This window comes from Agelaius phoeniceus, chromosome 11, assembly GCF_051311805.1.
Source record: "Agelaius phoeniceus isolate bAgePho1 chromosome 11, bAgePho1.hap1, whole genome shotgun sequence".
NCBI classification, from domain to species: domain Eukaryota; kingdom Metazoa; phylum Chordata; class Aves; order Passeriformes; family Icteridae; genus Agelaius; species Agelaius phoeniceus.
In genome coordinates this window covers 2,958,163-2,974,071 of record NC_135275.1, presented here as the reverse complement: position 1 = coordinate 2,974,071, position 15,909 = coordinate 2,958,163, and the positions used below count along the sequence as shown (strand labels likewise).

General features: G+C 42.3%; 1 protein-coding gene across 6 annotated transcripts in view; it reads right to left on the bottom strand.

The window, feature by feature from the left end:
* Window positions 1-7,035: 7,035 nt before the first annotated feature.
* Window positions 7,036-15,909, bottom strand: part of IQSEC1 (IQ motif and Sec7 domain ArfGEF 1) — a 141,137-nt gene continuing 132,263 nt past the window's right edge. For 5 of the 6 annotated variants that reach the window (XM_077184511.1, XM_054640004.2, XM_077184512.1 and 2 more), the window contains exons 13-14: window positions 13,018-13,067; window positions 7,036-11,633 (exon numbers count right to left, since the gene is read on the bottom strand). In XM_077184511.1, coding sequence (XP_077040626.1) covers window positions 11,184-11,633; window positions 13,018-13,067 — 500 coding nt within the window. In that variant the 3' untranslated portion in view covers window positions 7,036-11,183. The remainder of the gene's footprint in view (window positions 11,634-13,017; window positions 13,068-15,909) is intronic. The other variant, XM_054640005.2, reaches the window with a different exon arrangement.

Below are 15,909 nucleotides of genomic sequence, written 5' to 3'. Positions count from 1 at the left end.
TTACTCAAGGGTAGAATTAATTTATTTGTACTATTTCTTTCAGGTAAAATAAGCCCTCTAAAAGCTGCTGCTACTCTCTCATTTTAGGCATCTCCATGTCCACCTGCCTTTGCTTTGGTCTGTGTGGAACTGCAGAATGTGACAAAATGGCATTTGCAAAAAGAACAAGTAAACACGGGCTTAATGAACTCACTTATTTTGCTTGCTTTACTTATGACTCATAAAATGAAAAGCCTTTGATCTTGTGACCCAAATAAATTGCCATGTTTATTGCCTCTCAACTGTACTGCAAGTAGGGAACAAGAAGGGCTGAGAGTGAGGAAAAGGTAAGGATGTACTCAGCTCTGGTTAAGTCACATTTTCCTGCTTCTTTTCGTTTTGAAGGGTGGAAAAGCAAGAGGTGATGTCTAATCCTAGCAGGCAGGGAACAATGGGTGGGGAACGCTGAGCTGGGTGCAGCATTTGGCAATCTTTGGGTGCAGTGATGAGGTGCCAGTGCCTCCAGAGGGTATCCACAGGTGGTTGATGGTGTGGATAGAAAGGGAAAAGCCTCAGCCTCGTGACACATGGGGTTAATGGGGCAGAGCCACACCATGTCCCTCTGAGGGTGGCACTGCCACACCAGTGCCACATACCAGCTCTGGGCAGGAGAGGTAAAAAATGATTAAAAAATGAGGTTTTTTATCTTCCTGGGGTCAGGAGAGGTGTAGGTCCCACAACACCTCCCAAACTGAATATCAGGGATGAAAGGGCTGAACTGAGGCCACCCTCTCCTGAGACAAGTCGGGCAGGTTCTGGTGATGTAGGGGTGATGTGGCAGCTTGAAAGAAAGGATAAACAGAGCATGGTGAAAACTGCTTGAAGAAAATGATCCAAAGAATGAAAACAAGGCTGGGCAGTTGGGAAGCACAGGGAAAAGATGCCTCATCAGGAAGTTCACAAGAACTGAGGCAGCAGCCAGCACACCCCACCCTGTGTGCTCACTCAGCAGGCATGAGGATGGCATTGGGAGTGTATCCTAAATAAATACACACCTGGGGTTTTCCAGTCACAGGGGGTGATATCACACCCACAGCACGAAACTGCAGGTGGACCATGACTGGCACAGAGAATCCTCTGTCCCTGCGCTGGCACCAGTGGTGCCACACCACGGATTTTGTCCCATCCAGTGCTGTGTGTAACCACAGCTGAAATCACACTCTTGGCAGCTGCAGTTCTCTGCAGAATCCCTCCACCCTGACCTGACACATCTTCAAATTGCCTTGCACAGAACTGCACCATCTACTGAAAAAAAGAAAAATAAAAATCCGTATTTTTGTCCTTTGGTTCACCAACATACCCAACCTTTTCTTTTCCCTACTTTTATTTATGACTCCTCTCTGCTGTCTGTGCCATCCATGTGTTCCCATCATTTCCATTCCCTTCCTGGGCCAGCTAATCCCTCAGCTGTTACAGCTCCTCATAACTCTCATTTTGTGAACCACCACAACTCCCACAGCGATGTCCATTTCAGCCCATTCCACATAGAAGTGGAAGAATTCCTTCTGGAGAAGGAGTGAATTAATGCAAGAGGAGTAGAGATCAGTAAATGACTACAATAAAATTACCCTTCAGTTTTCCTTTTTATTCTTCCATCTTTTTCCAGCAGCTGCTTAAAAACTGGTATTCAATAATAAAATGACCTGATAACATTTACCTCTTTGAGACATAGATATTTTATTTACTGAAAAAGTGTCACTAAATTACTTCACAAAAACATTCACCAGGCTTTGCAGCACTTCCAGGAAAATATATAAAGTACCTTCTCTCTTTATGCAATCATTGTTTGCTCCTGACAGATGGTATGGAAGTTTTGCTCTTGACATCCATAATTGTCTTTCCCACAGGCGTGTGCTCATTGATGATGTGCTCATTGCATCACTTTCTGGCTTGGAATATTTTTTTAAAAAGCTGGTTCACAAATGAAGACCTGGGAGAGGTGAGGGCAGGAACTGGTATTTCCACTTTTGCTCCTGGTTACGTGCTGTGCAAGTGATGAGATGTGTTTGAAACCCAGATGTTAACATGGTCACTGTGTAAATACATCAATAAATTTGTCCAGGCTCTTGTCCATCCACACTGGACTGTGGCCATCTAAAAAACCACCTGAAAAATAAAGATACATTCTGTTAGTGAAAGGGATTCCTCACAACATCAGGTGGCACTTGCAGGGAAATTGCCCATCAGCTCTGCCATGTTAGATCAAAAGGAAGCACTAAATTGCCTCATGTTTTGAAGTATTTTATATTTTATTTCACTTTTTTTTTTTTTTTTAACAGCCAAGTAAGATTTCATTTTTCAAGCAAGGGAAAATGAGCCAAACAATGTATTGAAATCAAGTTCTGGCTCAGTGAGGGGAGATAAGCTGAGCTCAGTGCAGGGGAGAAGCTTTGCTGTGGGGTTGCACCCAAGGAGTGCAGGCCAGCCTGGAGAGTGCTGCTGCCTTCACATCACACACAGGGGACAGTGGTGAGTGGGAGGCCAAGGCTGGCTATAAAAAGACCTTGCAGTAACTGGATAAAGCACATCTTGGCACTGTTAATGAACACAGAGGGGAGATGGGTCAAGAACCTCTTTGCCAAAATGAACTCCATTGCGCTGTAATGTTGGAGAAAAGGAAGGAGCTCCGTGAGCTCAAGAACATTTCATTAATAATTATTAGTATAATATCAATTAATTTCTTATTTGTATTATTTATATTACATAATTTAAGTATTTGTATTAAATAATTTAAATATTTATCTATTTATATTAATAACTTAATTAATAATTTAATTATTAGTCCAATGAGGCATCTGTTTCTCCCTTTTTGCATCTGGGAAGAGAAACAGATGACCCAAAATGCCAGTGCTTTTTCACCAGCTTTTTTTCAAAGTCATTTCAACTTCCTGCAGTCAGAAGAATTGCTCAGGACATGTCCCCTGTGGTTCACTACTAATATATAGACAAGTAGATATATATATATATATATATATATATATATATATATTTAATTTTATTTTTTTTATGAAGCTATGCTGGCAGTCTGGAAATTTGTGACCAGGGAGAAGGGTCATGGAGTATTGCAGCAGCCCAAAAAGCTGCGTGTTGCACTAGTAGAAAAAAAATAGGAAGAGCAAAAACAAAGTTTCCTCCTCCTTTAGGCATAAAATACACAAACAAATTATTTTGAAAATGTACAGACTGGCATAGCAGAGGAGTTAGCACATCATCAAGGACATTTTAAAACCTGCTGAAATGCCATGAAAATTCAGGGCTATAAACACTTGGGATGCTCCAAGTCTGAATTGGAATATTCAGCACATTGTCACTGGGCTGGAAAATGTTGTTGCTCTTCCAAACTCAGGGGTTGAAGGACAACAGAAGCATCTCAAACTCTGGTGATTGCAGGGGTGTGTTTGGTTGGTTGCTTTTGGGGTTTGGTTGGGTTTTTTTGGATGTTATTTTTAATTACAGCAGAGTCACTTTTGGGAGCCTGGTGTAAGGGCTGAGGCAGAAGCAGAGAAACGAGACTACCAGAAAGATGGCAAGGACAATATAAAGGATGAATCATTAAATAAAAATGTTCTTTCTTGTTGGAGATGGACATAAAGAAATATTAGCCAGCAAAGTGAAGGACTAACCAGCCAAGAGCACACGGGGAGCTGGTGGAGGGGGAGGATGCTCAGGGGTGGGCACCTCCCTGCAGGGCCCCACACTCAGCTGAGCTCTGCTCCTATAAAAAATCCCTACAGAACCAGACTGGCAATGATTAAATGAATTAATTTCCAGCCCTGGTTCACTCTGATGCCACTGCTGAGTCACAGAACTCCTGCACAGTCCCTGCTTTTCCCACCTCCCTGGACACACACCCAGGGCCCATCTCCTCATTAGAAACCAGGCATTGTTCTGTGGCAGAGCTGAGAAACTGCAGAGAAAAGACATTTCCATCGTGCACTCCTAATATTTCATTTGCCTTGGAATGAATTTTTCCTGCTCATCTTGTTAAAGACAGATTATTTTTGCTTTGCTCATTACACAGACCTGTCTAAAGCACTGTGTCCAAGTATGAAAAATAAAGGAAAGCTCCAGTGGTGCCATTTCCCAGCAGAGCTGATGGATTGCACTCTCCTGTGGCTGCTTTCAGCTGCTGTGTCTCCTGAACCATGCTGCTAATTTCACAAGTCAGTTACTGCAAAAATGCTAAATAAAGGCTTTTTTTTTTCATTTTATCCCTAAAAATGAGCATTTATTCACATGGCAAAAATGATAAATCTAAAGATTTGAAAAAAGTGATGCCTTCAAGTCAGCATCACCCACACAATTTTCATTTAAGTCTTGCTTAGCTGAGGAAGAACTTCCAGCAGAAATATTAATTTAAGATTTTCCTAACTTTCATGACCAGCCTCATCCTGCAGTTGATTTACTTTTGCTGAGTAACACAGGATTTGGCTTTAATTCTTGAAATAATAGAAAACAGAAAGAAGGCCTACTAAAAAAATACACCTAAAATGAAATTTTTGTGTGGTTTAGATATTTCTATTAGATTGGTTGTGCTATGTTCCCTTCCAGGAATTTTATGTCAACAAAATACAGCAGCAAAAATCACTAAGTAGGGTAAAAATCCAGAAAGATTCCTTTGGAAAAGGTGTATTTAATGCAGCTGTAACACAGGGTGGAGATGAATAAAACACTACACAACTATTAAAATAAAATAAATATGTGCTAAAATACCATACCTGTTTTTATGAAACTCTGAATGAAAATCAATCATTAAGGCCAACTGGAAAAAAACAAAGTTAAATAGAATTCATTGATTGTTAAGTCAACAAAAATCTGAAGGAAAATACAGACAAAACATTTAAAGTTCTTTATTTTGTTTTTCTGTCCTTTTAATCTTGCATTTCATTGTTTCAACCAAAAAACAAATGTAAAAAATATTTGGGAAAGAATCTGTTGTTTAAAAAGTTGCTATCTAGAAGAGCTTGAGAAGTTGTTTATTGCATGACAACTCATTCCTGCAATCTGTGTGTGCACTGCCATGAGCAGACCTCTTGTCTTCTCAAAATCTACTTAAATTCTACAAATCCTAATTTCTAAACCAGGACTAGAAGCATCAGTGAAGAACAGCTCTGCAAATTCTTCTACTTCCACTAGGGGATGTTTCTATACCAGAGGCACTGGGCACCTTCAGAGGGGTCTCACAGCTCAGAGGGTGGCACAGAGGACGATGGTGAGTGGGTACTTACCTATCAAAAAATAAATCATTGCTGAAGATGCACATCCTGAAATTACAGCCCTCCAGAAAGAGGTCATAGTTGACTATTCCCACAAAATAATTCAAGAATCTCCTAAAATTCATAGAAAACAGAAGCAAGCACAGTGTTTAGTTTAATTGAGAGCTGAGCATTAGCTTGGCCAGGCTTTCCAGAACACACTGGAAATCCCCTGGAAAGGCTGGAAATGCACCAAGGTCAGGGCACAATGGAATATCCCACAGTGATTGTCAAACTGGAACTGCAGTTCAAATACTGGGAAGGCCACGTGGCAAAGGATCCTTCAGGGCTGGAAGCTGAGACACACAACAAACAGAGGACAAGGAGTAACTGGGCACTACTTACTCAGTACTTACTCAGTGCTGGGCTGAGGGCTCCAGGGTTCTCTGCTCCTGGCCCCAGAGGCACTGCCAGCCCCTGGGGGTTCCACAGCAGGACCTGGCCCTGGCAAGGACAAACAGGGCCCTGCCCAGCCCTGGACAGGAGCTCCTGAGGCTGCCTGGGGTCAGCTGCACACACAGCCCTGGGCCAGAAGGTCTCAAAGACGGGTTTGGGAATTGTCCACCAGGGCCTCTGCAGTGCCTGTCTGCACATCTGGGTGCTGGAGTCACTGTCTCCCTGTCCGTCTGCACATCTGGGTGCTGGAGTCACTGTCTCCCTGTCTGTCTGTGCACCTGGGTGCTGGAGTCACTGTCTCCCTGTCTGTCTGCACACCTGGGTGCTGGAGTCACTGTCTCCCTGTCCGTCTGCACATCTGGGTGCTGGAGTCACTGTCTCCCTGTCCGTCTGCACACCTGGGTGCTGGAGTCACTGTCTCCCTGTCCGTCTGCACATCTGGGTGCTGGAGTCACTGTCTCCCTGTCCGTCTGCACATCTGGGTGCTGGAGTCACTGTCTCCCTGTCCGTCTGCACATCTGGGTGCTGGAGTCACTGTCTCCCTGTCCGTCTGCACACCTGGGTGCTGGAGTCACTGTCTCCCTGTCTGTCTGCACACCTGGGTGCTGGAGTCACTGTCTCCCTGGCTGCACACCTGGGTGCTGGAGTCACTGTCTCCCTGTCTGTCTGCACACCTGGGTGCTGGAGTCACTGTCTCCCTGGCTGCACACCTGGGTGCTGCAGTCACTGTCTCCCTGGCTGCACACCTGGGTGCTGGAGTCACTGTCTCCCTGTCTGTCTGCACATCTGGGTGCTGGAGTCACTGTCTCCCTGTCTGTCTGCACACCTGGGTGCTGGAGTCACTGTCTCCCTGGCTGCACACCTGGGTGCTGGAGTCACTGTCTCCCTGTCCATCTGCACATCTGGGTGCTGGAGTCACTGTCTCCCTGTCCATCTGCACATCTGGGTGCTGGAGTCACTGTCTCCCAGTCTGCACACCTGGGTGCTGGAGTCACTGTCTCCCTGTCCATCTGCACACCTGGGTGCTGGAGTCACTGTCTCCCTGTCTGTCTGCACACCTGGGTGCTGGAGTCACTGTCTCCCTGTCTGCACACCTGGCTGTTGGCTCTTCAGTGACTCTAGAACTCAATTTATTTCAGCACCACCACACCAATCCAAGCTGATTGAGGAGGGGTCACAGACTCCACTCACCACCTCCTCTACCTGATCCTCAGTTCCTGGCCCCTCTGAAGGGAGCAGCACAAATCCCACTGCTTCAGCAGGACCAGGATACCATTAGAAGGAATTTCCTTCATTTCAAATATGAAGAGTTGAAGCTATTGGATTGCATGAAATGAGAAACAAAGAGTTTTAAATGATTTATTTGATTTCTCCACATGATCACAGTTATAGTTTTACATCAATAGGGTCTGTTACTACTTACAAACAGAATGCATATTAAAATGAAAGCACTCCTTTCTTCCCCAGAGTTACAAAAGGGGTCTCGAGCCTCCCCAGAACAGAAGCTTCTTGTAAGCATAATGATTTTTGAAGTCTTTAACAGTCTGCATTCAAGACCTAATTCTAACAGTTTAGTACAACTCAAAGCTGATTTAAGTTTCTAGCAGGAGATAGGCAACCTCAAAGTGACTGCAGACTTACAGTAATGCTAATTTACACACTATGTACAATTTAGAGAATTCTCTATTCCCCCTACTGGTCCCATTTTCACCACCCCCTTTTCTCTTTTCCAAATTGAATCTTGTTATTGGTTCCACTTTTCTTTGAAATATATACACGAGAATCCATTTTGCAGGCAAGAAGTGCGATGGTATTTTACAAGGGAACAGCAAAATGCATGCTTAACTGCAGAAAACACACAGCTTCATATGGAACAGCAAGTCAACATCTAGAGATTCAGTGTTTAAATATCTGCTGACTGTCTTTCAGCTCATTTTATCAAGAAACAAGAGGCTTCTGCTGCATGCAGTACATGATGGGAAAATCATTCTACACTGTATGTTCGACTCTCTTTTTTTAGCAATACAAGACGCACATTATATTAGGATGAACTTTGATATTTTGTTTTTTACATTGTTTTACATTTCATTCTTAACTTAAAAAAATAAAAACCCCAAATATATATTTCATTGTTGTCCCAGAAAAGATTTTTTTTTGTTGTTGCCACACCTTCATTCTTTACATTTCCCTTTCATTTGTTCAGATCAGCATTACTGCTTTGCCACATCATTTATGGGAAGAGAGAACCACGGCCACTCTATGCAGTTCTGTACCAGTTAGTAATTGGCAATGGCATCTAAGAAAAACCCTCTCCATTCTACTCCTGTCTGCAGGCTGAAGAATTCATTTTAATTCATTTTCTTAACCCCACCCAGTGTTAAGTGCTGGAATTCTCCTATTCTAAGCATGACCCACACTGCTCTAAGCAACTGTTGATCAAGGATGGAGTCAGAGAGGTTTTACTATGACCCTAAACAAGCAGCAAAGGTCTGGAGACTTGTGCTGACACCAAGACACATTTGTTTGGTTGGAGTACATAGAAACACACAGTCTAAGAAACAAAACAGAACAAAACTAGGGGGGAAAAAGAGTCAAGTCCACTGTTTCTCCTCCTTGGCTTGAAAGAACAGAGTTTCCAAATGCTGTGCCCTCAGGTGACCAGTTTTGGTTTCTGTGATCTGTGATTTCACACTCCCTGCACGCCCAGGGCAGGCACAGCTCCTCCCCAGTGCCCATGGAACCACGTGGAAATGTTTCTGTGCATGCACGTTTGTGACATCTCCTCAACACTCTGGTTCACAAATACATCGATTGCACATGGAAAATCAGTGGGCAGGCATTAAACTGTGGCTCACTGTTCAAGCACAGAATATTTATATGCAATTCTAATTTAAATGAATGAAAGGGCTTTTTAAACATAAAGCAAATGCAGATCTGGGAGATTTGATATCTTCAGTGTTAATCAACACAGTGAGTCAGATTTTCCTCTCCACTGCTACTGCATATTCTGCCTTTATTCCATATACAGAATTTTACTTCCATTATGCCTCTGCATCTGAAACAAGTACAGACTCCATCACCCAGTGAAGAGGAGCTTTCTTACCTCTGTTTTAATTAAAAGATGCAGTTTCTCAGAGATGTTTGCACCTAAATGGTTCTTCATCTTTTCTGGAACAACCTATAAATTACAGTTAGACTCTACTATTGGTACAGATGTATGAAGAAAAGTCTACATATTGAAATATGTTATCACTTTACTTCAACTAATATCAACAGGAACACTGATATATTTTGCAATTATACAATATGTAGAGTGTAGCCTCACACTAATAACATTAGATGACATGCAGACAGTTCTACTTTCCCTTATAAGAACAGTATATATTTTTTAAACTGCAAGGAACAGAGCCTCAGGGGACCTGGGCGAGCCCTCTTAAGGTAAGCCGCAGAATTTAGAATAGAATGAGTGACACAGAAAAATAAAAATCACTTTTTTTCTTTTCATGGAGATCATTCTGAGGAGAAGGAGCAGAAGGGGAAAACATATTGCACATGTGTGAAACAAACTGCTGGAAACAAAAGGTTAAACTCTAGATTGCTGTATTTGCTCTCTGTGGAGGTGAACAAAGTGCTCAGTTTGCAGTTTTGCTGGTATTGTGGTATCCATGGTATGAAAGGGGAAAAAATGACTGAACCTCTCCCATCCTCCCCACGCTAGAGATGCCATGAGCAAGCTAACAGGACAAGTCACTCTGTTGCTCCCATGTCCTCCCGGTTTGGGACACTTTTATTACTGTTTGTTTTCTGTTACACAGAAACCCGACGGGTTGGAGCTGTCATTGCTTTTACCCATCTCTCACTGGAACATTTGCTCATCCTCTTCAAGGTTTGCTTTTAGGATGGTACAGTTTTGCAGTTGTGATTCCTTTGTCTCTACTGTTTAGGTGTTAAGTCCTTGCAGTGGCTCAAAGTGCTGAAACTACAAAGTAGGCGCCATGGATAACTTTGTACAGGATTTCGGGATACAAATTGTAGAGAAATTTGCAAATTGTTTGGTTACAACACATAAGCAACAACAGCACAGCCTATTTTTATGTGATGTCTTGCAACTAACTGGACTATGGAAGTGAGGGTTTGAGCATAAACTCAGCCTGCTGAGTGCTGGGTGCTTCAAACTAACAAATGTGATGAGTAAAAATGGTAAAGCCACTTCGTTGCTAGCACATGGCTACATGGAATTACAGATTTTTAATTTTTTTTTAATATATATATATATATAAAAACCCTATACTAAATTCTAAAACAAACCTTCAAGTTTTAGAGCACTTCCACTGGAAACACTCTGGACTAGAATTCAGCTTTGCTGGGGGTAAAAATGAGCAATTATGGTGAAGAGGAACCAAAGTAGCTGAGAAGGATGGAGGTTTGCCATTTTCATGTTTGAGATGAATGTTTTTGCAGTGTTTACATGCACCTGGCAGAACTCTTCCCGTGTGCTCTTTCAATCCATATGCTTACAAAAGAAATGTGGATCATGTAAATTCACAGTTATCACAGCCTTTAAAGTGTCTAAGAACTCGTGTGACCAATGCTTGGAGGTGCCCCCTGGTACGTGGGCACCCTCCATTGCTACGGAATAATTACTGCATCTTAACGAGTTTGCTTACCTGAAATAGCAGAGCAGCTCTAATACTGATTACGTATGATATCATCGTGTTAATAAAATAAGGATTTATACAAAGCAGTATTGGAGTACAACATTTAAATGCTATGTTACTTGGCACATTTAGTAATGATTGCTTAGAAATCTTAACAAGTCCAGGGGACTTTTGATGAAAATACTGAAATGTTTGAAATTGGTTTCTAACGTTTAATGTTTTTGGTCTACTCTTTCATATGCTATTCATCTATTATACTGTCCTATCAAGTAAGTGGAATTCCTTGTAAAGTCTATATTGCTAGTTTTGTGGACTGAAAAAATTTCTTTCCAAGCACAAATGTTAACTATACAGTATATATATATATATTTATATGTATATATTTATATTATATAAAGTTTACTTACGTACTTTCATCAACCATATCAGGTCTACTTATTTTTTTGCCCATTGAGAATAAAAGAGCAAGAATGCAACACTTGGTTCTGTCTGACTTTTTTCCCTGTTTTTTTTTTTCCATAGGCTAAGCTTTTCATTACGTGTGTAAAATTGTCCAGGGGTTTGGTGTAAAAGGTAGCTTTCCTCAGATTCAGCAAGCAGCACGTTTTCAAGGCAAGTTTGGAAATAAGAACTAACCAGATGGTGGTGAACATCTATCCAGTAGATAAGTAAAACCAGTATGGCCTGGGCTAACCGGAATTATTTTATTTAGTAACAGCAAGCCTTTAAGCTCATTAAACGGCCTAGGTAAAAACTGACGGTGTGATTTTGTTGCTTCCTGTAAGTGCCTTTGCAGCTGGGTTTAGAACTAGAGTCTCGAGGAGGGTCTTTAGGCCTAGACTATGGTGCTGATGCCGCTGTGTTTGGGCTTGCTGCCGGAGGCGGCGGGCGGCGGGGGCGGCCCGTGGTGGTGCGGGGCGTGGTGCGGGGCGTGGTGCGGGGCGTGCGGCAGGTAGGGGCCGTGCCCGTGGCCGTGCCCGTGCTGGTGGTACTGGTGCGGGTGCGGGTGCGGGTGCGGGGGCGGGTGGTAGTGGTGGTGGTGGTGGTAGGGCGGCGGGTTCTGGTGGCAGAACTGCGCGTGGTGCGGGTGCGGCGCTGCCGCCGCCTCCGCGTGGTGCGGGGGCTGCGCGGCCGCGTGGCTCTGCGAGGGGGGCTTGCCCCGCTTGCTACCGAACAGGGACCCTAGGAGTGAGGAGGAGTTGGGCATAGTCTGGTGAGGGCGAGATGGACACTCTCGGGTTGATGTAGCTCTTCGGCGCATGTGAGGACTGCTAATGATGGACCCCTAAAAAGAAATTAATAGAAAATAAAAATTAAAAAAAAAATCTTGAAATGTTCGAAAAGGAAATTAAAAAAAAAAAGAAAAAAAAAAGAAAAAGTTCACACTGACCCACAAACTCCTCCTTTAGGGTTCGCATGGGTGGATTATGTTAGAGAGTTCTAGGGGAAATTTTATCTCCACCTTCCCTAAGTGGCCAATGGGACCCTCGTGCCCTTCTTAGGGGATGTTAAGCATTGAGCGATTTTCTCTCAGTATTTTGACATCGAGAGATATGACTTCAAATTAAAAAAAATGTCACGGGAGAGTAACATGATATAAGACCTACAAGTGTGTGTTTTAAAGGAAAAACACATTTTAAAATACTGCAAAAATACCATAGTTGCTTTTTTACCACAAAAAAAAAAAAAAGCACTACATTAAATGCAACCTAAATAGTTAAACATACAGCAGCAAATATTACAGTTACAGCTCAGATTTTAAAATGGTATTTAAATCTTTACTTATAGCAGTTTTCCACTACTATACATGACAGTGCTGCTTCTCAGTCCTACCTCTGCATTTTGTGTTAAATGGAACCATACCATTTTTGCCACTAAGATTTCTATGTGCTTATATTATCCTGACCTGTGGTCCAACATTCTCTATTATTTAGCCTGGAATTTAGTTGCTGAAATTTGGGGTTTGTATTTTTAAAGAGTTATGGGACACAACAGTACTTAGGCAAAGTGTGCTAGATTTAAACTGTAATCTACCTAAAGCAAACACAAAAAAAAAAAAGAAAAAAAATAAAAGAAAAAATCTGCAAGCTGAATTCAGAGACATGAACAGTATATAAAAATGGTTTGAAGATGAATGAAATCTCATGAAATCCACATTGAATTCACCTATCTGAATAATTTTTTTATCCTCCCATGCCCTATCTGTGCAATTCCATGGTGTCATGACTGCATACATATAGCAATTGAACTCGAAAATAAGCAATGGAGATGGTTGAGCATGACAGTCAATAGTAGTAGCTAAATATCAAACAGCAAGAACAGTGTACTTGGTAACAAAGAGCAAGTGGGCTTTTAAGCTGGGACCAGACTGAAATGGTGGCAAAAGGACACATCATATCCATTTAACCATGCTTGCAGGAACAAAGGGAACAAGGTTAGCTCAAACCAAAAATGGCATTGCTCTAAAACAAGCTGTCAGTGCTTTGTAAGCTGGAAGAATACAGAGTGAATAGCCTAGGCATGCATTTTATTCGTGGCAGGCAGGTTATATATATATATATATATATATGTTAGAAGAAAAAAGAGCAAAAAAATATGTATGTATATAAAAGAAAGGTTTGAAATGCACATCATCACATCCAGCTAGACATCAGGAACTTCCTACTTACTTCCATATTGCTGTCTAGCGATCCTGCACTGCTGCGTCGCCCACGCTTGCCTGCCCAGGACATGCAACAGCAGAGATTAGAGACTGCGACACGACCGGCGCCAGGAGTGCGGCCCCACAGCCCCACGGCGTCAGGGCCAGCGGGGCCAGCAGCTCCCTGCACTGCCTGCGGTTCTGGGGGCACTGGGAATTTGGAGAGGTGCTGCTGATGCTGGGGATCGGCTCACACGAGCGGGGTGTGATGTTGTTGGCAATTCGCACGATTCTTAAGTAGGCGTGTTTGGGCAGCTGGGTTTAGCGCTGTGCTCGTGATGCTGAGCAGCAAGGATTTTAAAGGGTTTGGTTTCCTGGAAGCTGATTGGCCATGAAGGTTTTTTTTTACTTTAAACATTGAGATACAGTTGTGGGGTGGCATTAACTTAAATGCAAAATTTAACATTGAAATATTCTGAACTTCAGTGTGGGGCACTGTGAGGGGCATCGGTTTTATCACTCGATCAGTTTTATCACTTCATCAGTTTTAGCATTTTATCAAATTGATCATTTCAATTTCAGCTTTGAACCTCAGTGGATTTCATACAATCTTCTTTCATGAGGTTTAAAAAAAAACTAAACTTAATTTTTGATCAGTAAATCTGGAATCTGTCTTGACATTATGGCTAGATTTTGTTTGTTTAGCTGTGCAGTGCTTTATCTTTAAGCATGTCGGATTTGTACTCCAACATTCTCAAATTGCAAAAACTTTTGCCTAAACCCACACGTGAAACTCCAGACTGTTTGCCTAAAGAGCCAGAAAACCTTAGTAGCTGTACAGGACACAGGATCCCAGATTTTCTTTCTCATTTCACAGCAGAGAAAATAGCATCTGGCTGCAGTGGAAATAGAGATTTTTAGAAAACAGCTTGTGGAGCTTTGCTTTGCAAAGTTTCAGAATACTTTCCTGGCAGGGTGTAGAAACAAAGCTGAGCTTTGAGGAACCCTCCTGGTGCTCAGAGCTTCCCTAAAATCTGCAGGGCTTTAGAAACCAAAGCTTTCTCAGCACTCTCTCCTTGTTTTCCTGCAAGACCAAATATCAATCTCCACCCTGCATTGGCACGTTGCTGCCTTCAGAATCTTCTACTCTGAGAGGTAGTTTTGGGGGAGAATGTGAGGATTTCAGCATCACTGAACCAATTAATGATGTACCCTAATCACAGACACCCCAAAAGCACCTGGGATCAGAACTAGGGAGCAGTGGAACTGCTCATAGGGCAATTCAGACTACCCAAAGGATCAGGATGATCAAAAACTATCACCTGCTGGATTTATAAGCATAACATTGACCTGGTTGGTCATAGGACACTGCCCTGAAACAAGTTTCTCTTAAGAGCTACAGTTCCAGGCTACATCCTGGAACATTTTCCCCTCTTAAAATGAGTTGCTCCCCAGTACAATCCCCTCTGCAGTGACATTAAATTGAGGGGAAGATGTTTGTGGTCAAGGTGTTGTGTTTGACTTGTGAAATTCATTGGGATTTGGAACAATTCCCCTGGGTGGGCTCTTTGTCAAAAGCTCACTGCTTCGTATCCTGCTGCAGTTTTAGCCTCAGCCAAAGCAGAGCTGTACTATCTTATGAGCCCCCCAAGAAAAACTGGGTTTGTTCATCCCTTATTTTGACTCCTAGTCAGGTTTGATATTTTTCTGCTCTGATAACAGGATTAGTACTGATTAACACTCCAACCACTCTTGCTTGCTGATGCAAACACACTGCGGCAGCCGCCTCAGAACTTAGCAGTCAGGCTTGCAAATAAGACTGAGAGCTGACACGGGGCATTAAACGTGGCCAAAAATGAAGGAGAACACAACAAAAAAATCCAATGCCTTTTGCATATGGCAGGAGTCACAGTCTGATCAGATAACCATGGACACAGTAAATACGGACAGAGAGCGACAGATGGAATTTTGCTCAGAGTAACTCCAGGGCAAAGTAGTACTTGCAAAGCCAAGAACAAACAGAAAAATCCTCCTTAAAATGCCTGTAATTTCCCTCAGATAGGCACTATTGCTGTACAGAGGCTTTGTTCCTTTTCCTAAAAACAAACTGAACCCAATTCTGTGCTGACATGCAGTGTGATGGGTTTACTCAGTAAATCCCCTGGAGCACTCCCCCTGCCAATGTGTGTTTATTCCAGACTGTTCCCTGGTCTTTGGGATAGCATCCCATCCCAGAAATGCCTCCCTGGAGCTCCAGCCTTGACATGCATCTCAGGGAAATTCTCAACTAGAATTGCATCTAAGCATGTACTGGCAGGATAATTAGTAGCTGTGGTACAAAGCAAGGTGGTATTTGTCAAATCTCAAGATTAGTTTTGCTTAATATATTATGGTTACTTTAATTTTTTAAGGCTGTTAGAGTGGACTTTAATTTATAAAATTAAATTTCAATTAATTTAGCCTTATCTGTTAGATATGAATATCCCTTGTAAGAAGTATCTTTAACTTACACAAGTCCACATATGAACATATGTCCCACACATGAACATGCATTATATGGGGCCAAGAATATTTCAGATTTATAGTAGAAATATGAAGTGATTACAAGGTTTTTACAAACTTAACCATGCCAAAAGAATATTGAGCTTTATTAATAAAAGCCATTGCAGCTTGCAGAATGGATGTGTGCAGGACACATCACAGGATGTGTGATGATCTCACAGCTCAGGCTGCAGATCAGCTCAGTACATGGAAATATTTCTCACTGCTGCTCTATAGCTCTTGAAACTTCTGGGCCAGTGAGATAATTGATAGCTAAACACTATCAATGATGTGATATTATGATTTGGTATTATGATTTGGCTTTGAGTGTCTTGGGGGAAAAAGCTTGGAAAAAAGTTTTAAATTAAATTGCTCACTC